This window comes from Oncorhynchus mykiss, chromosome 14 (genome assembly GCF_057628025.1).
Source record: "Oncorhynchus mykiss isolate SJ-2025 chromosome 14, ASM5762802v1, whole genome shotgun sequence".
Lineage (NCBI taxonomy): Eukaryota > Metazoa > Chordata > Actinopteri > Salmoniformes > Salmonidae > Oncorhynchus > Oncorhynchus mykiss.
Window position 1 is genome coordinate 9,545,001 of NC_143035.1, and position 26,406 is coordinate 9,571,406.

At 44.8% G+C, this 26,406-nt stretch overlaps 2 protein-coding genes across 2 annotated transcripts in view; one reads left to right on the forward strand and one right to left on the reverse strand.

The window, feature by feature from the left end:
- LOC110487725 (dystrophin-related protein 2) overlaps positions 1 to 9,842 on the forward strand; it is a 230,300-nt gene extending 220,458 nt beyond the window's left edge. The window contains exons 22-25 of the mRNA XM_036942883.2: positions 6,060 to 6,309; positions 7,306 to 7,423; positions 7,621 to 7,710; positions 8,306 to 9,842. Coding sequence (XP_036798778.2) covers positions 6,060 to 6,309; positions 7,306 to 7,423; positions 7,621 to 7,710; positions 8,306 to 8,325 — 478 coding nt within the window. The 3' untranslated portion in view covers positions 8,326 to 9,842. The remainder of the gene's footprint in view (positions 1 to 6,059; positions 6,310 to 7,305; positions 7,424 to 7,620; positions 7,711 to 8,305) is intronic.
- A 1,087-nt stretch (positions 9,843 to 10,929) lies between these two features.
- LOC110488737 (uncharacterized) lies at positions 10,930 to 25,565 on the reverse strand. The gene is made up of 8 exons (XM_021561073.3): positions 25,259 to 25,565; positions 24,224 to 24,409; positions 22,752 to 22,940; positions 21,906 to 22,082; positions 21,516 to 21,657; positions 19,184 to 19,887; positions 18,276 to 18,426; positions 10,930 to 15,769 (listed from the first exon to the last, which is right to left on the reverse strand). The coding sequence occupies exons 1-8, from the start codon at positions 25,352 to 25,354 to the stop codon at positions 14,778 to 14,780; spliced, it is 2,637 nt and encodes an 878-aa protein (XP_021416748.3). The 5' UTR covers positions 25,355 to 25,565; the 3' UTR covers positions 10,930 to 14,777.
- Positions 25,566 to 26,406: the final 841 nt, after the last annotated feature.

Below are 26,406 nucleotides of genomic sequence, written 5' to 3' on the forward strand. Positions count from 1 at the left end.
AATGTAACCATTGTTATTATGATCAGAGTTTACAATGCCCTTCCCAAGTCATAAACACACCACACACAGACTACAAAGTGCACCTGTTAAAGCAGTGGCCCATAAAAGACCCAGCTTTTTCATGTCCTCAAAGCGTCCACAACAATCACAACACAAATGGAACACTGCTGGGAGTTTATTGACCAATATCAGCAATACAATCAACACCCGAACATGTCAGAGAGTAAGCATGGAGAACCAACTCCCAAAAGAAAACGAGACTCCTCGATGCACATTAACAATTTATGCTTTTCACCATCGGGAATAAGTGCAGAAACTGACTTGCTAAAGTCGATAAATTATAAACTGGGCATACATGATCTAATCAGTAAAGATACAGTGCGTTCTGAAAGTAAGACTCCTTGACTTTTTCCACATTTTGTAACGTTACAGCCTTATTTTAAAATGGATAAAGCAAAACAATAAAAGCCTTATTTACATAAGTATTCAGACCCTTTGCTATGAGACACGAAATTGAGCTCAGGTGCATCCTGTTTTCCATTGATCATCCTTGAAGTGTTTCTACAACTCGATCTGTGGTAAATTCAATTGATTGGACATGATTTGGAAAGGCACAGACCTGTCTATATAAGGTCCCACAGTTGACAGTGCATGTCAGAGCAGAAACCAAGCCATGAGGTCGAAGGAATTGTCCGTCGAGCTCCGAGACAGGATCGTGTTGAGGCACAGATCTGGGGAAGTGTACCAAAAAATGTCTGCAGCATTGAAGGTCCCCAAGAACACAGTGGCCTTTATCATTCTTACATGGATGAAGTTGGGAACCACCAAGACTCTTCCTAGAGCTGTCCACCTGGCCAAACTGAGCAATCGGCGAAGAAGGGCCTTGGCCAGGGAGGTGACCAAGAACCCGATGGTCACTCTGACAGAGCTCTAGAGTTCCTCTGTGGAGATGGGAGAACCTTACAGAAGGACAACCGTCTATTGACCCTAAGCACACAGCCAAGACAACTCAGGAGTGGCTTCGGGACAAGTCTCTGAATGTCCTTGAGTGTGCCTGCCAGAGCCTGGACTTGAACCCGATTGAACATCTCTGGAGAGACCTGAAAATAGCTGTTAAGCAACGCTCCACATCCAACCTGACAGAGCTTGCGAGGATCTGCAGAGAAGAATGGGAGAAACTCCCCAAATACAGGTGTGACAAGCTTGTAGCGTCATACCCAAGAAGACTCAAGGCTGTAATCACTGCCAAAGGTGCTTTAACAAAGTACTGAGTAAGGGGTTGCACGCCCAATTTTTCAGTTTTTGATTTGTAAAAAAAGTTTGAAATATCCAATAAATGTCGTTCCACTTCATGATTGTGTCCCACTTGTTGTTGATTCTTCACAAAAAAATACAGTTTTATATCTTTATGCTTGAAGCCTGAAATGTGGCAAAAGGTCGCAAAGTTCAAAGGGGCCGAATACTTTCGCAAGGCACTGTAATAGTAACCCTATGCCTAAAATAGTAAATAATGGCTACTTCTTCGATAGTACAAAACTGTCAAGAGGAGTAAAACAAGGTTGTCCATTATCCGCATATCTATTTATTATGGCCATTAAAACTTTTAGCTATTAAAAATCAGATCCAACAGTAATATCAAGGGGCTAGAAATCCAGCCCTTAAAAACATAGTGTCATTGTACGCCGATGAGTCATGTTTTCTTTTAAATCCACAATTTGGATCCCAGCACAGCCTCATCGAAGATCTCGATACTTGTTCTAACCTCTCTGAATTACAACCAAATTCTGATAAGTGTACTATATTAAGTAGTATGTAAACAAAGCCAAAATTTGATAGAAGATTTCCTTTTCCCATCCACTTAATTTGACATCAGTGGCAACCTTCATAGGTGTGATTCATCTGAATTATTATCTTTTTGTATTTTCTGCATGTCCCTGACCTTTTGGCCAACACACACACACACACACACACACGCACACACGCACGCACACACACACACGTTCATTTGCTTTCCTTCTGTCCTTGGTGAATAATACGTTAATGATGCTAGATTAATGCCATATATACACACAGCCCTTGGATGTCTGAAACCTTGACCCAGTTTGGTATTATTTCTGTTTTTCCCATTTTATGATGAAGTATATCCTGTGTGTTCCTCATCTAGCACTAGGAGTTGTCCTCCTTTATTCTAATTGGCCTATAGGACCCCAGGTCATATGTTGTAAACTGTGCTTGACCCCCAAAAATCTGACAAAAACATGTTTGCTCACCGTGAGTGTGGAGGTCGTGACTGTCTACTTTGTAAGAATGCTCCTGTGGTGGAATTAGTACCGTCATCCCATGCCTCAACTGTCTTTGCTCTGGGAAAATTGGTAAGGACATAGAATACCACACAATACCGCTGCTCTGAAAATCAATTTTTTTATTGTCTGTGTGAATTTTATAGAGACAGGCAGTCTGTCTCCATAGAGACAGAAATAGATTATGAGCTGTGAAAGTTAATCCACAGAGTTCGTCTTTTTGTCAAACTTGAGTTAACTTCGACCAACAGTTCAATGAAATCGCAACCCAATTAAATATCTGTTTGCATACAGTGTATATTATGTTAAGTGATTGTTAACACAAATTCGTACCATGTCTGGTGATAATTATCTGCTCATTATTTGAGTTGACAATGAACATGTGCTCAATGAGCAGACAGTGAACATAAGGACTATGAGCAGACAGTTAACATAAGGACTATGAGCAGACAGTGAACATATGGACTATGAGCAGACTGTGAATATATGGACTATGAGAAGGCAGGGAACATATGGACTATGAGCATATTGACTATGAGCAGACAGTAAACATATGGACTATGAGCAGACAGTGAACATATGTACTATGAGCAGAACGTAAACATATGGACTATGAGCAGACAGTGAACATAAGGACTATGAGCAGACAGTGAACATATGGACTATGAGCAGACAGTGAACATATGGACTATGAGCAGACAGTGAACATATGGACTGTGAGCATATTGACTATGAGCAGACAGTAAACATATGGACTATGAGCAGACAGTGAACATATGGACTATGAGCATATTGACTATGAGCAGACAGTAAACATATGGACTATGAGCACATGGACAATGGGCAGACAGTAAACATATGGACTATGAGCACATGGACTATGAGCAGACAGTAAACATATGGACTATGAGCACATGGACTATGAGCAGACAGTAAACATATGGACTATGAGCAGACAGTAAACATATGGACTATGAGCAGACAGTGAACAACATATGAACTATGAGCAGACAGTAAACATATGGACTATGAGCAGACAGTAAATATATGGACTATGAGCAGACAGTAAACATATGGACTATGAGCAGACAGTAAACATATGGACTATGAGCAGACAGTAAACATATGGACTATGAGCAGACAGTAAACATATGGACTATGAGCAGACAGTAAACATATGGACTATGAGCAGACAGTAAACATATGGACTATGAGCAGACATAGTACATATGTTCACTTCGTATTGCGTCAGATAACAACATTGACGAATACGCTGATTCGGTGTGCGAGTTCATTAGAACGTGCGTTGACGATGTCGTTCCCATAGCAACGATTAAAACATTCCCTAACCAGAAACCGTGGATTGATGGCAGCATTCGTGTGAAACTGAAAGCGCGAACCACTGCTTTTAATCAGGGCAAGGTGTCTGGTAACATGACCGAATACAAACAGTGCAGCTATTCCCTCCGCAAGGCTATCAAACAAGCTAAGCGCCAGTACAGAGACAAAGTAGAATCTCAATTCAACGGCTCAGACACAAGAGGCATGTGGCAGGGTCTACAGTCAATCACGGACTACAGGAAGAAATCCAGCCCAGTCACGGACCAGGATGTCTTGCTCCCAGGCAGACTAAATAACTTTTTTGCCCGCTTTGAGGACAATACAGTGCCACTGACACGGCCTGCAACGAAAACATGCGGTCTCTCCTTCACTGCAGCCGAGGTGAGTAAGACATTTAAACGTGTTAACCCTCGCAAGGCTGCAGGCCCAGACGGCATCCCCAGCCGCGCCCTCAGAGCATGCGCAGACCAGCTGGCCGGTGTGTTTACGGACATATTCAATCAATCCCTATACCAGTCTGCTGTTCCCACATGCTTCAAGAGGGCCACCATTGTTCCTGTTCCCAAGAAAGCTAAGGTAACTGAGCTAAACGACTACCGCCCCGTAGCACTCACATCCGTCATCATGAAGTGCTTTGAGAGACTAGTCAAGGACCATATCACCTCCACCCTACCTGACACCCTAGACCCACTCCAATTTGCTTACCGCCCAAATAGGTCCACAGACGATGCAATCTCAACCACACTGCACACTGCCCTAACCCATCTGGACAAGAGGAATACCTATGTGAGAATGCTGTTCATCGACTACAGCTCGGCATTCAACACCATAGTACCCTCCAAGCTCGTCATCAAGCTCGAGACCCTGGGTCTCGACCCCGCCCTGTGCAACTGGGTACTGGACTTCCTGACGGGCCGCCCCCAGGTGGTGAGGGTAGGCAACAACATCTCCTCCCCGCTGATCCTCAACACTGGGGCCCCACAAGGGTGCGTTCTGAGCCCTCTCCTGTACTCCCTGTTCACCCACGACTGCGTGGCCACGCACGCCTCCAACTCAATCATCAAGTTTGCGGACGACACAACAGTGGTAGGCTTGATTACCAACAACGACGAGACGGCCTACAGGGAGGAGGTGAGGGCCCTCGGAGTGTGGTGTCAGGAAAATAACCTCACACTCAACGTCAACAAAACTAAGGAGATGATTGTGGACTTCAGGAAACAGCAGGGGGAACACCCCCCTATCCACATCGATGGGACAGTAGTGGAGAGGGTAGCAAGTTTTAAGTTCCTCGGCATACACATCACAGACAAACTGAATTGGTCCACTCACACAGACAGCATCGTGAAGAAGGCGCAGCAGCGCCTCTTCAACCTCAGGAGGCTGAAGAAATTTGGCTTGTCACCAAAAGCACTCACAAACTTCTACAGATGCACAATCGAGAGCATCCTGGCGGGCTGTATCACCGCCTGGTATGGCAACTGCACCGCCCTCAACCGTAAGGCTCTCCAGAGGGTAGTGAGGTCTGCACAACGCATCACCGGGGGCAAACTACCTGCCCTCCAGGACACCTACACCACCCGATGTCACAGGAAGGCCATAAAGATCATCAAGGACATCAACCACCCGAGCCACTGCCTGTTCACCCCGCTATCATCCAGAAGGCGAGGTCAGTACAGGTGCATCAAAGCTGGGACCGAGAGACTGAAAAACAGCTTCTATCTCAAGGCCATCAGACTGTTAAACAGCCACCACTAACACTGAGTGGCTGCTGCCAACACACTGACACTGACTCAACTCCAGCCACATTAATAATGGGAATTGATGGGAAATGATGTAAATATATCACTAGCCACTTTAAACAATGCTACCTTATATAATGTTACTTACCCTACATTATTCATCTCATGTGCATACGTATATACTGTACTCTATATCATCGACGGTATCCTTATGTAATACATGTATCACTAGCCACTTTATACTATGCCACTTTGTTTACATACTCATCTCATTTGTACATACTTTACTCGATACCATCTACTGTATCTTGCCTATGCTGCTCTGTACCATCACTCATTCATATATCCTTATGTACATATTCTTTATCCCCTTACACTGTGTACAAGACAGTAGTTTTGGAATTGTTAGTTAGATACTTGTTATTACTGCATTGTCGGAACTAGAAGCACAAGCATTTCGCTACACTCGCATTAGCATCTGCTAACCATGTGTATGTGACAAATAAAATTGGATTTGATTTGATTTGATTTGACAATGAACAACATATGGACGCTTTAGCAGACATCTCACAGCATTTACTATCATAGCTTATTGTGGCCAGTGTGTGTGTCAGTGAAACTCCCAGCTCTTTAAAATGCTGTTTGCTGATGTCCTCTCTGTCCTCCCTCCTATTCCCAGGGTGCTGCAGGGGGAGTGGCGGCGACTGAAGTGGAGGCATGAGGAGGCGGCGGCGGCGCCCCAGTTGACGGAGGGGGGTGAGGGGTGTCCGGGATCGCCCACGGGGGGCCAGCAGGACGAGGAGCTCCTGGCTGAGGCGAGGGTCCTTCGGCAGCACAAGACTCGCCTAGAGACACGAATGCAGATCCTGGAGGACCACAACAAACAGTTGGAGTCCCAGCTGCAGAGGCTACGAGAGTTATTGCTGCAGGTAGGGAGGGAGGAAGGAGAAACAATTGGAAAGTGGTAAGAAAGATGAAGGAAAGAAAGAAAAGATGGGTTGGAAAAGAGGGGAGGGAGGGGTGGGGTAGAGAACATCTCTAGTAAATAGAAAAAAACTAATGACTTAAACTGCAGGTATAGAGACAGGAAGGGGGATAGATACCACGAGAGACAGAGGGAAATACCTACGGTAAGGAGAGAAAGAGAGAGGGGGATAGACTCAAGAGGGATTAAGAAGCAGAATGATATGGGACTGACACTAAACAGAAGAGAGAAAGGGGAATAGCAAAGATAGTGGCTGGATTGAGAGAAAATATGACACCGCTGTTGAGGAATATGAATGTGCAAATGAGGAATAGAAAGAGGTGAGAGGAAGGAATGAAAGCTAATTTGTACTGCTGCACTAGGGGAGAGAGAGAAAGAGAGAGTGACAGAAAGACATTTCCTCACGTGAAAAGATTTTGCAAATTGGGAATAGAGAGAGGAGATTGAAAGAGAGACTGATTTAGTGGAAAGAGGGGAATGGGAAGAGAGGGACAGAATACCAAACATTCTAAAAAATATAGAGATTTTAACTTCCTGTACACTTCTATGAACCTCCCAACCATATAATGCATTTCAATCTCTTCCTAAGAAATAATCCTGCACATACGCTCTTTATATGAGTCTGTTTATCGTTCCAACATGAAGTGATGGAACAGGGAAAGTGGTGGAGTGGGGGTGGGTAGTCGACTCGGTGTCAACCTCTGTTTTCATCTCTGTAGAAAGTAGATCTTCGTTTGTTCATCATGGAACTAGGTCTGAATCCCCAGCCAACGCAGCCTTCAGTTTCACTGGAACACTTTGACTTATTTAGTGCATCTACAGTACATGTTTACTGTATCCTTCAACCCCAACACGTTCCAAGAAACGTTTGTGGTTTTCTGAAGTAGCTGTCAAAAGGAGAATTCTGTTGGGATTGATGACACTATTTATTTTCCAACAGCCCAAAGATGACTCGGAGGCCAACGGATCGGAACCTTCATCCCTGTCATCTCCGGTGTCAGGGGGAGGCCGTCAGGGGGACGGACCCAGTAGAGAGACCACAGACACAGAGGCCGCGGGTGAGCTACTAAGACAAACATTCCCAAATAGTAGGTCAGGTCTCACTGGTGGGGTGCGAGTTCCAAGAAATACCTCCTGGATTAAAAACATTGTTTTGCTCATTCTGTGGGCCACAACAACATTAGTTCAGACAGAATGGAATGATCGAGTGTTCCGTTGTCGCTCATCTCTCTCTGTGTGATGCTGTGTGTGACAGGAGATGGAGACGAGGATCATGAACAGGACACAGTGCAGCAGCTTCAGGAGGTCATAGAGCAGCTGAGAAACGTCTTCCCTTCAGAACCTGGTGAGCCTCGGACCCTACAGACCTGAGACAGAGAACCAGAACCCCGAACCTGATGAAGACACACATAGATTTTTCCTGAGGGGGTCTCAGGGTTATATCGTAATTCTGAATGATGTACAGTATACATGCCCCAGTTGGTAGAGCATGGTGCTTGCAACGCCAGGGTTGTGGGTTCGATTCCCATTGGAGACCAGTATGACAAAAGCATGAAAATGCATGAACTCACTACTGTAAGTTGATCTGGATAAGAGCATCTGCCAAATGGCTCAAATGTTGTTATTTTTTAAAAGTAAAATTAGACTGATACAACTTTGAAATTAACTTTGAAGACAGTGATACAAAATGACCTTGAACAGAGGCGGAAACAAGATAAGGAATGTCTGAGGAGTGTCTAGAAAGATAAGCTACAATATAGGTGCCGGATTCATTGCCTTTAATACCTATTGGGCCTCAAGGCTACCAGAATAAAGGTCAATCCAGTGTTTCTACAGCCAAACCCTCATCTGTTAGTACAGATTTGGCAATTCTGCATGTGTTCTAAACCACATCATCTTCACTCTTAATGGACACTTTCTTTTCCTCTCTCCTCTTCCAGGAGCAACGTCACTCATCTAACCTAGGGCGGGGCCTGGAGTGCAGAGTGATGCCTGATGGGATGCGTGATGGCCCGTGCCCCATATAGCTGCCGTCAGAGAGCTGACCCCTCTCCCTCACCCCTGTGGGAGCCAAAGGCTAACAGCTAATGCCAACGTCCAGGACCAGCCACGCACTATGCTAACAAGCTAAGGCTAATGGATAATGTTAGCGGTGCAGCCAGACACTGTGTTAACCAGCTAAGGAAGCTAACGGCTAATGTTAGCAGCCCAGCCAGGCAGAAACTGTGTTAGCTATGGCTAACGCTAGCAGCCCAGCCAAGACACTGTGCTAACCAGCGTCTGTGTAGTTGCCCGAAGGTGTGAAGCCTTATATCTGTACAGCACAAGGACATTCCACGAAAATGACTTTGACACAATGCAAAAACGGTTGGGGATTTTCCCCATGTTTTGTTCTGTCTGAGTGCCAGTAACTGTGTGCTCCTCTCAGTATGTATGTGTGTTTTCCTTATTCCCCCCAATGCGTTTCAAACTTCTCTTTTTTTTTAATGGGGCGTTCATGTGCATCACTGTTGATTTGGGACAGGCTGGCTGCATTTCATGCGGCTGTGATTGGGTGGCTGCGGCAGCCGTACCCAGAGCAGAACAGAGCAGATTGCCGGGTAGCCAGCGGGACCCACAACGAGCTTATTGACACTGTGGGACTGACACATCATCAGTAAAACCCAATGATTTATTTAAGACAGTCAAAGTGCCCCCCAGGCCAGGCAGCCCTGCTTCTGTGCACTGTGAGTTTCACTGCTTCCATCACACGCAGCACACAGACACACGTACGCATTGTTTCACATGAACGCTCATTCTGTACTAACACACATTCATATCAACATTCATATCACACAGGAAAACAAAAAACAGATACACACACACACACAGCCACACACACGCTTACACCCACATCCACGAGCAGTGGAGCGAGATAGGCTGTGAATATGCCTCGTAGTGTTCAGAAAGAGGGTCTCGAGTCGAGGCTAATTTGTATCATGCCTAAGTGTGTTTATCTGAGAAAGTGTCTAGCGTTAAATGCCGGGCCCTCCACTGTGGACTCTGGCTCCTCTCTCCCACTGTGCACAGATGGGGAGGCAGGGTGCACAAGCCCCCCCCCCCCCAATCATCTCCAAGGACACTAGGAAGGATTGACCACATTAACCCAGCGGCCCAATTCCAAATCAACTCTTAGCCCTTTCTACATGGCACATCATCTGAAATGATCAGATAAGCAATATGCTAATAACTTCACTTTTCCCTCTGCTGGGTGGAAGGCTCACCATATTTCTTCTATAAACATTTCAGGGGTACACAAATGCCTAGGATAGTAGGAGCTAGAGTCTGATATGGGATTGGGCTACCATCACACCAGGATCATGTGACAATCCAGGCAGAGGACAGTCTATTTGCCTTAAACCCAAACAGAGCCCGTCACGGTCTAATACGTGTGTTTTCATGCTGCTACCTGAAACATTATTGAACAGAGTTGGCCCTGGCTCCCGCTTTCCCTCTCTTCTTTTCTCTTTTTATGCTTGTGGCCAGATGTTAAAGTACTGGCTCAGTGTGTTCACTCAGCGTTCTCGCAATCAGAGGACAAGATTGGATCAGTGGGGTGTTGTGGGTGGATGTGGATTTCATACAAGGTGAGATTCGGTTTAGGGGTCTGGGGCATTTTGCATTGTATTTGTGGATTTAGAGAGGCTTTAAGAGTATGGAAAGGGAAGACAGTGGGAATTCACAGCGCTAGAGCGGCCTAGCACCTGAGAGACTAGTTAGAAAAGGCTGGGGTCAAATAGGGTTTTTTGGAGGCGTGGAGGGAGGACGGATGGAAGGTGGAAGGGAGGAGGAAGGGAGGCTCGGGAGGGGGTGGAGATCTGAGAGACAAGAGGAAGAAATGGTCCGTTTATCACTCCTGGGCTGAGCTGAAAGGAGCGATCCACTATGATGTGCTTGCCACAGCAAATCTCCAGAAAGAGACAGACAGGAGGTGAGTTATTTCCTGGGAAAGAGGAAAGATGCTCTGGGTTTATTATGTAGCATACCACTTCCATAACCATAAAGTTATTACACCCACATTCGCAGGGAGACATGATGCGAATGGTTTCCAATAATCCAGAGAACGTCCTGACCTTATTGGCCAAGAACAAGATGTGTTTGAATCCCATCTCGGTATTCGTTAGGCTTTATCCCCTCCAGGCGCCAACGTTCACATTTGACATCGTTGAGCGCCGCTGTGCCTGTCTTGTTTGTTTTGATGCCGTTGCTAGGGAACTGTCCCCCAAGGACACTGCGCTGCAGGTCGTGAGTCGGCAAGGTGGGGCGCCGTCCATAATGGAAATGCTAATAACCATATGGGGAAGAGAGAGTGCCTCGTTTCCATACCTCCCCCTGTCCTCCCCCACCTTAATGAGGCCTGCCACTGTTTAGTGTTTAGCTGGCATACAGTAGATAGTCGTTATCATCTGTTCTACCTTTTTCGAGCGCTGACATGCACCGGCATCCTTTCTTACCTAACATGTCAGGATCCAGGAACAAAGAAGTGCTCGAGTGGGAGAAAAAAAAAACATCCAACACGAAGAAATGGTAACTCCTTGGAAACTCTTTAATGTTATACATCTCATTACACCTTGATGAGCCACCCTGAACATAGAGTACTTGAGGCTATGACTATATGCAGCAGTGGCCACATCGCATCTCTCTCTGTGTGTGAAATAATGCATCTATTGAACTATAGCTGGGGGAAGAGGTTAGGCCTAGAAACCAAAAGGAACTACCCATAGGTCCTGTAGACCTATAGAAATGTTTTGTGTATTTTGGACGATAGTGAGGTATGAGAGGCAAGGTGGAATGAATGATTACACCACTGTGGCATGCAGTTCATCAGACAGAACTACAGTTGAAGTCGGCAGTTTACCTACACTTAGGTTGGAGCCATTAATTTTTCCAAAAGTTGTTTACAGACAGATTATTTCACTGTATCCCAATTCCAGTCAGTCAGAAGTTTACATAGACTAAGTTGACTGTGCCTTTAACCAGCTTGGAAAATTCCAGAAAATAATGTCATGGCCTAAGAAGTTTCTGATAGGCTAATTGACATCATTTGAGTCAATTGGAGGTGTACCTGTGGATGTATTTTAAGGCCTACCTTCAAACTCAGTGCCTCTTGGCTTGACATCGTGGGATAATCAAAAGAACTCAGTCTGGTGCGAAAAGTGCAAATCAATCCCAGAACAACAGCAAAGTACCTTGTGAACATGCTGGAGGAAACTGGTACAAAAGTATCTATATCCACAGTCAAACACCAAGAACACCATCCCAACTGTGAAACACGGGGTGGCAGCATCATGTTGTGGGGGTGCTTTGCTGCAGGACGGACTGGTGCACTTTACAAAATAGATAGCATCATGAGGTAGGAAAATTATGTGGATATATTGAAGCAACATCTCAAGATATCAGTAAAGAAGTTAAAGCTTGGTCGCAAATGGGTCTTCCAAATGGACAATGACCCCAAGCATACTTCCAAAGTTGTGGCAAAATGGCTTAAGGACAACAAAGTCAAGGTATTGGAGTGTCCATCACAAAGCCCTAAACTCAATCCTATAGACAATTTGTGGGCAGAACTGAAAAGCATGTGCGAGCAAGGAGGCCTACAAACCTGACTCAGTTACACCAGCTCTGTCAGGAGGAATGGGCCAAAATTCACCCAACTTATTGTGGGAAGCTACCTGAAACATTTGACCCAAGTTAAACAATTTAAAGGCAATGCTACCAAATACTAATTGAGTGTATGTAAACTTCTGACCCACTGAGAATGTGATGAAAGAAATAAAAGCTGAAATAAATCACTCTACTATTATTCTGACATTTCACATTGTTAAAATAAAGTGGTGATCCTAACTGACCTAAGACAGGGAATCTTTACTAGGATTAAATGTCAGGAATTGTGAAAAACTGAGTTTAAATCCATTTGGCTAAAGTGTATTTAAACTCCCGACTTCAACTGTATATACAGTGGCAGGAAAAAGTATGTGAACCCTTTGGAATTACCTGGATTTCCGCATAAATTGGTCATCAAATTTGATCTGATCTTCATCTAAGTCGCAACAATAGACAAAGTTTTATTTTATTTAACTAGTCAGTTAAGAACAAATTCTTATTTTACAATGACGCCCTAGGTACAGTGGGTCGGGACGACATATATATATATATATATATATATATATATATATATATTTTTAACCTTGTCAGCTCAGGGATTCGATCTTGCAACCTTTCGGTTACTGGCCCAATGCTCTAACGACTAGGCTACCTGCCGCCCCAGGTAATCTAGTTCTTCTTAACCTCGTTGAGATTGAAGAATCCTAGAGTGTCATCTAAAGACTTACAGAAATCTCTGGAACATGCTAACATCTCTGTTGACGAGTCGACAATACGTAAAACACTAAAACAAGAAAGGTGTTCATGAGAGGACACCACGGAAGAAGCCACTGCTGTTAAAAAAAACACGTCTGAAGTTTGCAAAAGTGCACCTGGATGTTCCACAACGCTACTGGCAAAATATTCTGTGGACAGATGAAACTACAGTTGAGTTGTTTGGAATGGACACACAACACTATATGTGGAGAAAAAAAGGCACAGCACACCAACATCAAAACCTCATCCCCACTGAAGAGTATGTTGGAGGGAGCATCATGGTGTGGGGCTGCTTTGATGCCTCGGGACCTTGACAGCTTCCTGTCAGACAGAAAAATGAATTCCAACGTTTATCAAGACAATTTGCAGGGGAATGTTAGGCTATCTGTCTGCCGATTTAAGCTCAATAGAAGTTGGGTGATGCAACGGGACAACGACCCAAAACACAGAAGTAAACCAACAACAGAAAAGCTTCAACAGAAGAAAATACGCCTTCTGGAGTGGCCCAGTCAGAGTCCTGACCTCAACCCGATTGAGACGCTGTGGCATGACCTCAAGAGAGCAGTTCACACCAAACATTACAAGAATATTGCTGAACTTTTGCAGTTTTGTAAAGAGGAATGGTCCAAAATTTGTCCTGACTGTTGTGCAGGTCTAATCCGCAACTACAGAAAATGTTTGGTTGAAGTTATTGTTGCCAAAGGAGGGTCAACCAGTTATTAAAGCGAAGGATTCACATACGTTTCCCACCCTGCACTGTGAATGTTTACACGGTGTGTTCAGTGTTCAGTTGTCTATTGTTGTGACCTAGATGAAGATCAGATCAAATTTTGTGACCAATTTATGCAGAAATCCAGTTTTGTAAAGAGGAATGGTCCAAAATTCGTCCTGACTGTTGTGCAGGTCTAATCCGCAACTACAGAAAATGTTTGGTTGAAGTTATTGTTGCCAAAGGAGGGTCAACCAGTTATTAAAGCAAAGGGTTCACATACTTTTCCTTGCCACTGTATATTCATATGGTCTGTTTGTAATGCAGCAGAGCTGTAGCTCTTCACTGTGCCCCTCTTACTCAAACTCCCAGAAGCCAATACTGTCTTTGTAGTGGCCCCCTGAAGACTAACCCACCAAAAGCTTTTTTTCTCTGAGGGAGTGTTAACAATGAATTATACTGCCCACACCACGTCTCTCTGTAGTCATGTGATTATCCATCTGAGGCATCTAATGTTCTAAAGTAAAATAGAACCAGTAACTCCCCATAGCGCGACCGCACGCTGGGGAACTAGTCCCACCATCTTCAGTTGGATTGAAGAGAAGCGCTCTTCTCTGGAGACAGAGCGAGGCAGAGAGAGTTTAGAGAACATGGCCAACGGGTGGTGCCCCCTGCTATATATGGTGGGGTCAACCCGTTAACGAGCACGCTCATTTTTTCCAACATGTAAGCTGCGAGACCTTCCATGTTTGAGTTCTGTGCACTCTGGCATCGTTTACGAGACACAGCGAGGGTTGTTTGCCGCTCTGTAACACGGCAGGGCCATGAATCACCTGAACTCTTACGGGAATCAGAGCTATGACAACATACACTAGCCTACGCTACGACACAGGCAGATGCCTCGCTGCCGAAAAAAAAAAAAAACTCTTCATCTCTATTTTAATTTCGATCTGAAAACATTTTTTTTTAATTAACATTACCATGCCTCATTACGGGATGATTTGTATGACTAATGTGTCAATGCCATTTATTTCATTGTTTATGTACTGTACTAACATTCCTCCCTATTGCTGTCCTCCCGGTCGGTTTTTAATCTGTATAAAACGTTTGTGAAAGAAATGCCTTTTTAATAACGAGTGGGTTACTGGCTGCTTTCTACTCTTTGTGTACAAAAGGATAAATAAAATTTGTATTTGCTACACAGAACGTCTGCTTGTGTTGGGTGTATGCCTCAAGCGATGATCCTGAATTGAATTATGAGAATCATCACATGATACTTAACGATCATATCAATGCCAGAGCATCCTTCATTTCTTTTTCTTGTGTTTACGCTTGGACTTGAAAGACGGGTTTCCAGTCGAGACCGCAGATTTGGTGTGGCTCGCCCCCTCCGATGAACACAGCTGTTCGTCAGAACTCTTTACCTCTGATTTACTCCCTTCATTCATTTTGCTTTCCCCTGCCTCTCCTTTGTTAGGTCTGTTGATCTGTGTGTCTAACCCGACTCTCTCCTCAGCTACCTCTGAAAGTACCTCTGTGGCCTGTGGGTTAGGGAGGTCAGCGGTGGCTAATGGACTCCTATTGGTCGATTCGGATTGAATGGCTTTGCTTCTTGTACTCTCATTGGTGCCTTTGTTCCCTGTGCTTCCCTTGGTTACTTCCTGGGCGGCAGTTAAGTGACATTTTCCCTTTTTCACAGCCTTATCCTTCCCTGATCTCTCTGTGGCTACATTATCTCTGCCTTCATTGGTCTGTGCCATATCGGTCTCTTTATCTCCTGCTCTGTTAACTAACCCCGCCTGTCCACCTCTCTCTACCTCTATACTCACTCTTCTTTTCCCACTATCCTTCTCCACTCCCCCACTGCCTCCCTCTTTCTCAGCAATGGCTGCTTTCTCCGCACTCTTCACACTCCCCTCCTCTCCTTTCCCCTCTGGTTTCTTCTCCTCTCTCACTCCATCGCTACCTCCCTCTTTTACAGTCTTCCCTGCTTCCCCTTCTTTCTGAACGCTCCCCTCTACTTTTTTCTCCTCTTGAAACTTCACTGTCTTCTTTACTTTCCTGGCTTTGGTCTTGGTGCCCTCGAGGCCCCACTTTTCCTCTGTAGCTTCCCAGTAGTTCTTCTTGTCGATGATGTGCTTGTTCCGGAGGTTCTCGCCCAGCCTCTTCATTTCCTGATTGACGATGGGCTTGAACCTGGGCTCCAGACGCTCCACCTTCTGGAAGTCATTCCTGGCCTCCACCTCGTTGCACAGAGCCGAGTGGGCTCTGGCCCGCTGGTACACTGCCTTGAAGTTATCTACAGAGAGATAAAGGGAGGGAGGGAGGTAGAGGAGGGAGAGAAACAGGGTACGGTAGATAAATATATTTGTAGAGGGAAAGAGATGGAAGAGAGACAGAAAGAAGTAAGGAGGGACATTGAGAGAGGAGAAGAAGCAGGGAGAACAAAAGAGAGAAATGAATTAGAGAGAGGGAGATTAGAAGAGACAGGGAGAGGGAGACAGAGACAGTAAAAGATGTGCAGTTAGACGGTGAGTGAGAGGAGATAGACCAAAAAAAAGTGGGTAAGAGAGAAATGGAGAGAACATGAAAAATACAAAAGGGAGTGAGAGAAAAGAGAGAGTTAAGGAGAAGACTATGATCAGTAGCATATCACATCTAACTCTGCGATAAATAATTCAGGTAAAAAGAAAACAACGAATTTCACTCCTGTTGTGTTAAGAGCACAGTACCGACGAAGAACCACAATAATGGAGAATGATGCAAGTGGGTTTTGAAGCTTCCAGAAAAAAGGGAGAGCGAAAGATTGAAAAATCAAGTCTGGGAGCAACAAAAGGGCGAGGTCCGCATAAAGACAACATTTGTACTACAGATGTCGAGCATTCAAAACAGAGCCCAGCTAGCACATAACGTTCTGAGAACCATATGTTTCTTAGAGCTCTCCAACTGAGAGCGTGGTTTCTTTGCATACAACCTTCCCACAACTTTCTGGGATTGGTGCAGGATGGTTATTTTCTTGGTATTTCATTATTTTAAACAAACATGGTTACATTTCAATTCAATTTTGACAATGTTCTAGAAACATTCTCCAACTGGTTTGACATTGGGAATGTTCGCAAATAATTCCGAGATCATTAAGAAACAACATTCTTCTGTGGGAATTTCAGTACTTCAGCATAATGTTTCCTCAGGGTTCTATTTAAAGTCATGTTCGCAAATAATTCCGAGATCATTAAGAAACAACATTCTTCTGTGGGAATTTCAGTACTTCAGCATAATGTTTCCTCAGGGTTCTATTTAAAGTCATGTTCTCAAATGGTTCCAGAATGTTAAGAAACAACATTTTTCTGTGGGAATTTCAGTACTTCAGCATAATGTTTCCTCAGGGTTCTATTTAAAGTCTAGTTCTCAAATTGTTCCAGAATGTTAAGAAACAACATTTTTCTGTGGGAATTTCAGTACTTCAGCATAATGTTTCCTCAGGGTTCTATTTAAAGTCATGTTCTCAAATTGTTCCAGAATGTTAAGAAACAACATTTTTCTGTGGGAATTTCAGCGTAACGTTTCTTATAGGTTTCCTCGTGCTTCTATTTAACGTCATGTTTTCATTGTTCAGGGAACGTTAAAACGTTCCATAAAAAACAAAAGAAAATAGTTGTAACGTTCAGAGAACGTTATAAGAATGTTATTTAAAAACATACACATTCCGTTCTCAAGCTTCAACAAAACTCTCCATCCTCTATCTTGTATGTTCAGGTGTTGGCCACACCTGATCTTAATGAGTGCTTGATTCCTTTGAAATGGGGTCTATTAGAATAGGTGAAAATGAACAGCTTTGTATGCATAGTAAAACATGGCATTTTAACTCCATCCTGGTGGCGCAGTGGACTAATTCCATGGACAGAGAGCAGAAGATTATAGGTTTGAATCTCACTGATGCCATAATAAGAAATACATTTGTTTACATGATTAATGACTACAGAAATTCGTTTCCATGTGTCCTATCTGTGCTTGGAATTCATAAAAGTTAACCCAAAATAAGATAGCATTGTTATTAAAAGTCTTATTGAAACATTCAGTGAAAATTTTGAGGAAGTTATTCAAAAACCTCCAAATAACCTATCATTTCTGTTTTCAGAGCGTTAATAAAACCTCCCTGGAATACTTTCAAGGAACCAGAGAACATTATCAGAACCTCCCTGCAACCTAAAAATAAACATTCCCAGAACAGGTGAAATATTCACTTCTGATCTCAGAACGTTTAAAAAAACGTTCCGTTTTACGGGTCAGGAAACGTACGGCTTCGTTCCCACAACTTCCGAGGAATCACATTTTCTAGCTGGGGTAAGTGTATATTTTTGATTTAAAAGATTCTTTCTCACTGATATGAAAGATAAGTTCCGTATGTTTCGAAAAACGTTTCGCATGCAATGATTATAGACGTCTCTAAACTTTTTAAAACAGAGTCTTGATTGTAGTTTACATGGTCCCACCTGTAAGCGGTGCTCTGAGAACCATTGGGATAAGGCAGAATGCCTTGGGTTCTCGAGAGCAATGGCAGCTGCTTCTCAACCATGATAATAAGATGTAGGGAAGAGATAGAGAGTGGGATAAAAATGTATAAATGGGATGAGGGGGAAGTGAGTGAGCGGGAAAAAAGAGGAGGAGACGAGGAGACAGGTCCAGGAAGAAGAGAGAGGAAGACCGAGAGAGAGGTGGGGAGAGGTAAGAAACAAAGAGACAAAGGAAGAGAAAGGCAGACATAGAAAAAGGAAAGTAGTGTGCGTGTGTGTGTGAGAAAGTACCTCTGTGTTTCTTGAGCAGCTTGGTGTTGAGCGCCACCACTTCCTGGTAGTCCCTGAGCTCCAGCAGACACTGGCTGAGGTTGAGAGTGATCGGCACACGCACCTTCTCCAGAGAGTCCCAGTCCTCCCTCCTGTCTTTATAGCACACCTCCTGCACAGGGAGATGGAGGGAGAAGGGGGGGAGATAGGACAGGAAGGGAGAGATCGGGGAAGGGAGAAGGAGAGGGGGAGAAAGAGAGCAGTAGATGGAGGGGAGAGAGAGGAATAGGAAGAGACGAAGAGAGATACGTGGAGGAAAGTGGGGTAGAGGGGAATGACAAAGAGTAAGAGATGCTTGGGTGAGCGCTGTCACTCTTAAGATCTCCAAGGGTCTCGCTCTGTTATTTTTAGCTCTCCTCTTCGTGTTCCTGTTCTATTCTGCCAGTGTACCTTCAATCCTATAGCCTTGCTCTTCTCTCTTCAGTGGAGTGGCAACGATGCAAAATGAATAGAGCCTGTGAGATGCCAAGAACCAATGGCTCTTATGTAACAGGTATCATAGAGGAGTCTTCTTGAGGCGCTTGCACACTGCTCAAACAATGACCAACAAAACTCCAGCATTCCAAAGTTGGCAGTTGTATGTTCAAAAGATTATCCAACATGCCTTCATGTATTGTCATTCTTAGCTATTTCATAACAACGTTTTACTTTCAGCCTGTCATTCCAATAAATAACTCTTTTATCTCTGTATTATCAGTGTCTCTGACGTTCAACAGCTGTGACCTCTAGATGAATTGGTTGTTTCACACTGAATGAAGACATAACACCGAATGAACACACCCATGAATGAATGAACATTCCACTATTGGAATGAACACACTATTGAAAGAAAACACCATTGAATGAACTGACAATTAATGGACACTAACCTTGTTTTGAATGAAGTCCACGTACTCCAGAGCCTCCTTGAACTTTGTTGTGGCCTCGCTGTGTTTCTGTTCTGTAAGCAGGAAGGTACCCTCCTTTTCCAGGAACATGATGTGTCGTAACTTCTGCTGCCAGTCCATCCCCTCTATCACAGACGGAGCACTCTGATTGGTCTCTGGCTGGGTTTCCGGGGTGCTCTCTGTCCTCTTATTGGCTGTTTCGTCCTTCATTGTAGCCTGATTGGCAGTTCTATCCTTCACTTTAGCCTTATCCTTCACTGTAGCAGTAATGGTTGTTCCATCCTTCTCTATAGCCTTTTTCCACCCTGTCTCATTCTGCTTGTCATCCTTGACATCTTTCACTTCCTCTTTGGAAGAGGCTGAGTTATCTTTGCTTTTCTCCTTATCTTTCACCTTGGTCACTGTGCTCTCACCATCCTTCTCTTTCTTGCCCTCTTCATCTTCCTTCTCCTCATCTTCCTCTTTCTTCCCCTCTTTCTCCTCTTGCTCCAGGCAGTTCCAGTATTTCTCCTTCTCCTCCCAGTATTTCTCCTTCAGTCTATCAGCGAGGAACCTCAGCTCTTTGTGCACCAGAGGGGCCAGAGTGATGTCCAGGTTGGCCACCATGTTGAAGTCTCTCTTGGCCTCCTTCTCGTTCCACACTGCAGCATGGGCCTTGGCCCTCTTGTAGTACGCCTTGACACAGTCTGTAGGAGAGAGGGAGGGAGGTGGAAAGGGTGGAGAAACAGAGACACAGCGAGAGCGAGAGAGCGATATTCATCAATATTCACTACCATCTTTGAAAGTAAGGCTTCATTAGACTGGATGCACTAGTGTAGTGACACTAACCAACACACAGTAGCTAAGATTTCAATTTTTACTCATCTAGGGCTGTGCATGCTTGAAAATGACATCTCCAATCACTGTATTTTCTTATCAGCGGAGAACACGGCATAGAGAGAAAAGATACCCGCTTGGGGTGGGTGAGTGAGTGAGTGAGTGAGTGAGTGAGTGAGTGAGTGAGTGAGTGTGTAAGAGAAATAAAAAACGAGAGGCCCCCTGACTCAGGCCCCCTGTCTCAGAACACGCACACCACCTAATCCTGTTTCTTTGAGGAGCGGAGATGAGTGGGCTGCAGTGACTGGTTTAGATCTCCATTGATGGCTTTCCTCTCCTCCTCTCATTTCCTCTCCATTTCATCCCCACTCCCCTCAATCTTTCATTCTGCCAACATTTAAATTGATTTCTTCATAGCCTCTGGGAATAACCGAGCCGGTGCGCCACGGAGAACCTTCACCGACTCAGAGTCCCTCTCAGAAAGAAGATGTCTCCCAGATGGAAGGAAGGAGGGATGTAGGAGATGCTGATGAAAGGTTGAATGCCAGGTTGGAAGTGATAGAGACGACAAGATAACAATGACAGGAGTAAAGAGGCTCGGGAGAGAGTGAAAAGGGGAAAAGGAGGGGAGAAGAGAGTGTAGAATAGGAGAGGGTGGACGAGGGGTGCCGCTGTCTAAGGCACTGCTTCTCAGTGCAAGAGGCGTCACTGCAGTCCCTGGTTCGAATCCAGGCTGCATCACATCCGGCCGTAATTGGGAGTCCCATAGGGCGGCGCACAATTGGCTCAGCATCATCCGGGTTTGGCCGGGGTAGGCCGTCATTGTAAATAAGAATGTGTTCTTAACGGACTTGCCTAGTTAAATTAAGGTGAAATAAAATAAATACAAATAGAGGAGAAGAGAAGGACCGACAGGAGAGCAGAGGAAAGGACAGAGAGGAGAGGAGATGCTTTCATCTAATGAGATGAGAGGAAGGCACTAGGCAGCCATCGCTATAAGTTGAAGCAGAGGAACAGAACAGAGAGTGAAGACCAAAACAGCCTATGGACAGTGTCTCAGGGTTCAGTCATAGGGCACTGAGCGACGTCCATGTCAGAATGGCGACTCCTTGAGGATTGTGGAGACACATAGAAGGCAGCACAGCGCTAATCCCTGAATCAAGCAGAAACGTCTTTCAACTGCAGTGCACACCAAATCAGACTTCAAGACAGGAAGTGAAGGTGTCAGTAATGTTGCTGAAGAAACAGCTGGCTTGTACACACAAAAAGGGCTATACAAAGAATATAGGCAGTAAACGTAAAAAGACAGACAAGTATTATTCTACATTTTTTGGGACAATCATCACTGTTGTCCATCATGCTCCAACTCCAACTAATGACTCCCATTAAAAAAAAGATTTGCTCAATACGTCATTTTCGGATACAAAACCTGCATGACTGTTTGTTTGTATTTGTGCCTGCATGTGTGTGTGTGTGTATCTTTATGTGTGTGTGTTACCTTTGTGTTTGTGTATCAGGTCACTGGTATGCTCCAGAACCTCATAGTACTCCTCCAGCTCCAACATGCACTGACAGTAGTTCAACACTAGGGGGGTGATGAGCCTGTCCACGGCTATGTAGTCCTCATCACCTGGCATCTCCTACAGGTGGGAAATTAGTGTCTGTGACCAGCTTCTTTATCATGTTGACATTATCCCTCCCTCCCTCCTCATGTTGTATGTCATGGATGCTCTCCCTCCTTCTCTCTTCATTTCCTTCCCATCACATCCCCCCTCGCTCCCTACACTTATCTTTTCCAATCCCTCCCTCCATTCCCCTTTCTTTCACTCGTCATAACCTTCTCTCCTGTTATTTTCTCTCCCTCCCTCCCTCCCTCTCTCCCTCTCACCTTGGACAGTACAATCCGGAGTAGCACCACAGCTTCCTGGTACTTCTTGGCAGCCTCTCTGAAGTGTCCCTGTCTGACCAGCGCATTACCCTGCAGGTGGAGCGAGGGCACTTCCTTCATCTTCTCATCCTTGTCCATTATCCACGACTCCCGCTTATACGAGAAGGGGTCTCCCACCTGGGGAGATCAGGGGCGACAGGCAGAACAAATGTAAAAAGTAATCCAGGGTCTGGTTCATTTAGACACACGGTTTCAAAATCTTCTGCAATGGAAATTGGACAAGACCTGTTAGTCCCTCCCTGTTTTCTTCTGTTTGGTGCCAACTGAACACAACCCACCTCCACTTGGCTGAGGATCGAATGTGTTGCCTCTGACTCCGCTAGTCCCCCTGGTGGTTAGCGGCTGGTTACATAAACCGTTTTGTTTGTGAATCGAGTGGTTGATGTAGGATGAGCTGTTGTTCGTTGGAGACAGAGAAGGCTGTGTTTGGAGTCGGTTTGTAATGTAACTGGCGGAAATGATTGTCTGGAGGTTTGTTTGTGGGCGCCGAGATGTGTTTGTTTGGACAGATGTGTGTGAGTGACAGAGGTGTGTTGCTGTTCACATTGGGAGATGTGTTCATAAACTGAGGGGTGTGTACTTCTAATGGACTAGGTATATAACCACTGGTGCATGTGTATTCCCGCTGTGCCAACTTAACATGTGTTTTGTGTGTAGTGCATTTAACCCCTCTCCTCCTCCTGCAACTCCTCCCCAGATCTTTAATGTATAAATGTCACTGTCAACTTACCAGGTCAATGAAGGGTTAATAACTAAAATTATGACGATATTGTAACAGATTGTTACCTGAATGAGCTCCATGATGAAGATCAGTGCCTGAGGTGTCCTCATCAGTTCATCCAGCTCAGGCCAGCCAGTAGTGTTGTAGTGGAACATGTTCCCCATGCCACACGTGTGCCTCTGGCCCTCTAGGGGGTCCTTGCCCTGGGCAATCAGCCTCATCCCCTTGGACACGATAGGGTACAAGCCTGTGTGCTGAGATGGGAAAAAACACCACTATGACTCAAATAGATTCAGAGGGACAAACCAACGTGGCCTCAGAGCATTTCAAATTATTCTGTATGCAAATCCGAGACACTCTAGTATGATATGTTATACTGTATTCATACTGTATGGTATGTGTTAATTTGTGGATGTCCATCGTCCATCTTGTATGATATGTTAGGAATTGCAATTAGTACAATATTTTAGGAATTGCAATTAGTACAATATGATACGAATTTGCAAAACAGATGATATGTCACGAATTCCAATTTGCTCTAATTATTAGAATCGGGTGTGCTAGATTAGGGTTGGAGCGAAACCTACAGGACGGCAGCTCTACGGGAACAGGGTTGAGGAGCCCTGCTCTAAGGGTTAGGTTAGGTGAAGGGTTAATTAAAAGGGTTAAGGTTAGGGGAAAGGTTAGTTAAAAGGGTTAGGTTAGGGGAAGGGTTAATTAAAAGGGTTAAGGTTAGGGGAAAGGTTAGTTAAAAGGGTTAGGGGAAGGGTTCGTTAAAAGGGTTAAGGTTAGGGGAAGGGTTAGCTAACATGCTAGGTAGTTTCAAAGTTGCTAAAACGCTGAAGTTGTCTGTGATGATTCAAACACACAACCTTCGGGTTGCTAAATGTTCGCGTTGTACTCCCACCCCTCCACCACGACCAACCACCCTTCTTTCATTTTTGCTTTAGGTAACCATCTATCTTACGTAACCATACCAAACGTAACATACAGTATCGTGCTAAATTGAGTGTCCCAGATTTACGTTTTTTATGTTATGTCTAGTCTATGAGACTAGGCTGCACAAACACACACACACACACACAGAACAACTCCGTTGTGACACAAATGGAGTCCATTTGAGAAACAAACACGCACAATATCGATGTGACTAAAATAGACTCCGAGGTACTTTTTCACCTCACCCCTGCTGGTTGCTGAACTAGCGGCCCTAAACTAACGAATCACAAGCACCATTTGACTTGCAAATGTTTGCTACTCTTTGCTTTTCCCAGAAGGAGAAATAGAAAAATTGTTGCAGACAAAAAGATTTCTGTTTTAGTTTTTAATTGTGTACGTAGGAGGCCACCAGAGGTAGGTTCATCTTCAGAAGTATGAGGAGAGCAAAGCTTCCTCCGCCACCCCAGTGAACACTAATTACCAGACAATTTGGGGTCCCTGGATCTCCTGACTCTCGCCTCTTTTTCGCATCGGGAGGTGAAGACGTCTGTGTGTGTCTATTTGTGTGTGTGTGTGTTTAATTGGTCCCTGGACTCACAACAGCATCGCACCAGAACTCAGCCACCTCTCCGATCCTCATGGAGGTCAGCAGAGTCTCCCACACCTCCATCTTGAACATCTTCCCCACAAAGATCTCCATTGGCACTTTGGCTTTGGCTTTACGACTGTCGTCAATCACTGTGCGCTCAAAGTTGTCCAACAGCGTCTGGAAGTGGAACACCAGCTTGGATGGAGATGAGGGAAGGGAGGGATATAGAAAGAGTGGGGATTAACTGTGGTCATATGTTCCAGAGCTTTCCATTGTCAACACACACGTACGCACTTGCACCTACACATACATAGTGTCATTTGGAGTGTGTTTGTGTGTGTTGGGGGGTGTCTGGACTCTGGCTGACCCTCTGCTCCACTCTGTGTGTGTTTGGGATGCTATGGCCCTAACCTTCTTTTGCTCTCGTTAACTGGAGTTATTTGTTTGAGGCTTGCGACAGAATGGGAGCAACACAGAACACATAGCTGTTGAATGGGCCAGATATTCATGTCATTTTCCAGGAAAATGTTAGTCATCGTTGGACTCCAGGCCTGGGGCCTTATGGCTGGACATGATCAGGCGATGTGTGTGTGTGTGTGTGCGTGTGTGTGTAGTTAGGAGACGTCATCAAGCACCACAAAGCCTATGCATGAACACACTGATCCGTGACTGTTCAATCCCCACAGATGGCAATACGCCGTGTAGCAATTGTGTTGACCCAATGTTAGAGGGGTGTTACACCCAGATACAGAATATTTTACTCCCTCGCCGGAATTATTCTAATCGAGGTGGGCAGAGATACTCTAAAAATGTACATCGCTCTGTAAAGTATTAATTGCTACACAACGCTAATTATACATTGCATAATTTCCTCCACACATTAAACCCTAGGCATATCTAGAGTTCAGCGGTTTCTGAAAAGGCAACCTGTTCCCTATATAGGAGACAGCCCTACACAGGCCCTGGTCAAAAGACTTGCCCTATATAAGAAATAGGATGCAATCACAGACGCACACGGTCATGTCTGTGGGCGTTATGTCTTACCTTGGTCCCCGGTGGAAAGTGGGGCATTGGGCCATTCCCGCCGGCCAGAATCTTCTTCTTGACTCCTGGGTAGTTCAGCAGGTACGTCTCCTCCATTTTAGCTCCCAAACTTACTTTTCTCTAAACTGTGGCTAGGTAAAAAGGTGTGGTTTAAACCCTGGGGCTACACTGCAGGGGGACGAAGCAGCAGTGTGTCAATTTAGACTCTCTCCCCTGCTCTCCCTAATTAGTCTAGTGAGGAGGGAGTGTGTTGGCGTCCTGAGGCAGCCCGGTGCAGTCCTCCTGCTCTCTGACAGATTGCTAGATTACCAGGGTTTGAAGATGGCCACTTTAATCTGGGCATGCTAATCCCCCCCCCCCCCCCCAAAATCCTCAGAATAATCCCCTGTAAGAAGTTGAAGAGGTGGGTGACCAGAGGAACATGTGAGGGCGAGGCAGAGAGAGATCACTGTGGAAGAAAATCTTTCTAGAAGGTAGGAAGGTAATCCTCGAGGACGTGGGAGACCATTGTCTACTCAACAGGGGTTGATGACTAACTACTCTGCCTCTGTAATTGGTATGGTCAGACTCAGTGGTTTCCATTGCTAGGTCAAATGAGGTGAGACAGTGTTGATCTGTCACTAGGAAATGTCAAACACAAACGATTCAATGGCTTAACAAAGAGTTTATTTACAGAGATCTACCAACCTATTAAATAAAATAGGAAGAATACAAAAACAGGAAACACGAGTCCTCCAACGAGTCCATGATATATATATAATGGAATGAAACAGTATGTAAAGGAGGAGGGCTCTTTCAGTGGTGGCAGATGCTTCTTCTCTATTCCCCAGCCGGTCTCACAGCACCCATTTGACACTTGGCTGCCCCCTGGTGGTCACTTGGGTCACTTCTCGATCAGTGAGTCCAGCTGCTCCTGAAGCGAGGCCAGCTGTTGGAGCAGAGATTGGGAGGGTTGATTGATGCCTAATGCCCGGGTGTAATTAGTAAGCTAAGTGGATAATGATTAACACGTCTTCCAACATTATTCCTTTTCCATTCATTTGTCAATACAAACAGCAAAACAAGCTGATGTGAAGACAGAGACAGGACTCGAATACTGATCGTTGGATTGGTGTTAAGAGTTCTTGACAATTCCAATTAAGATCGAT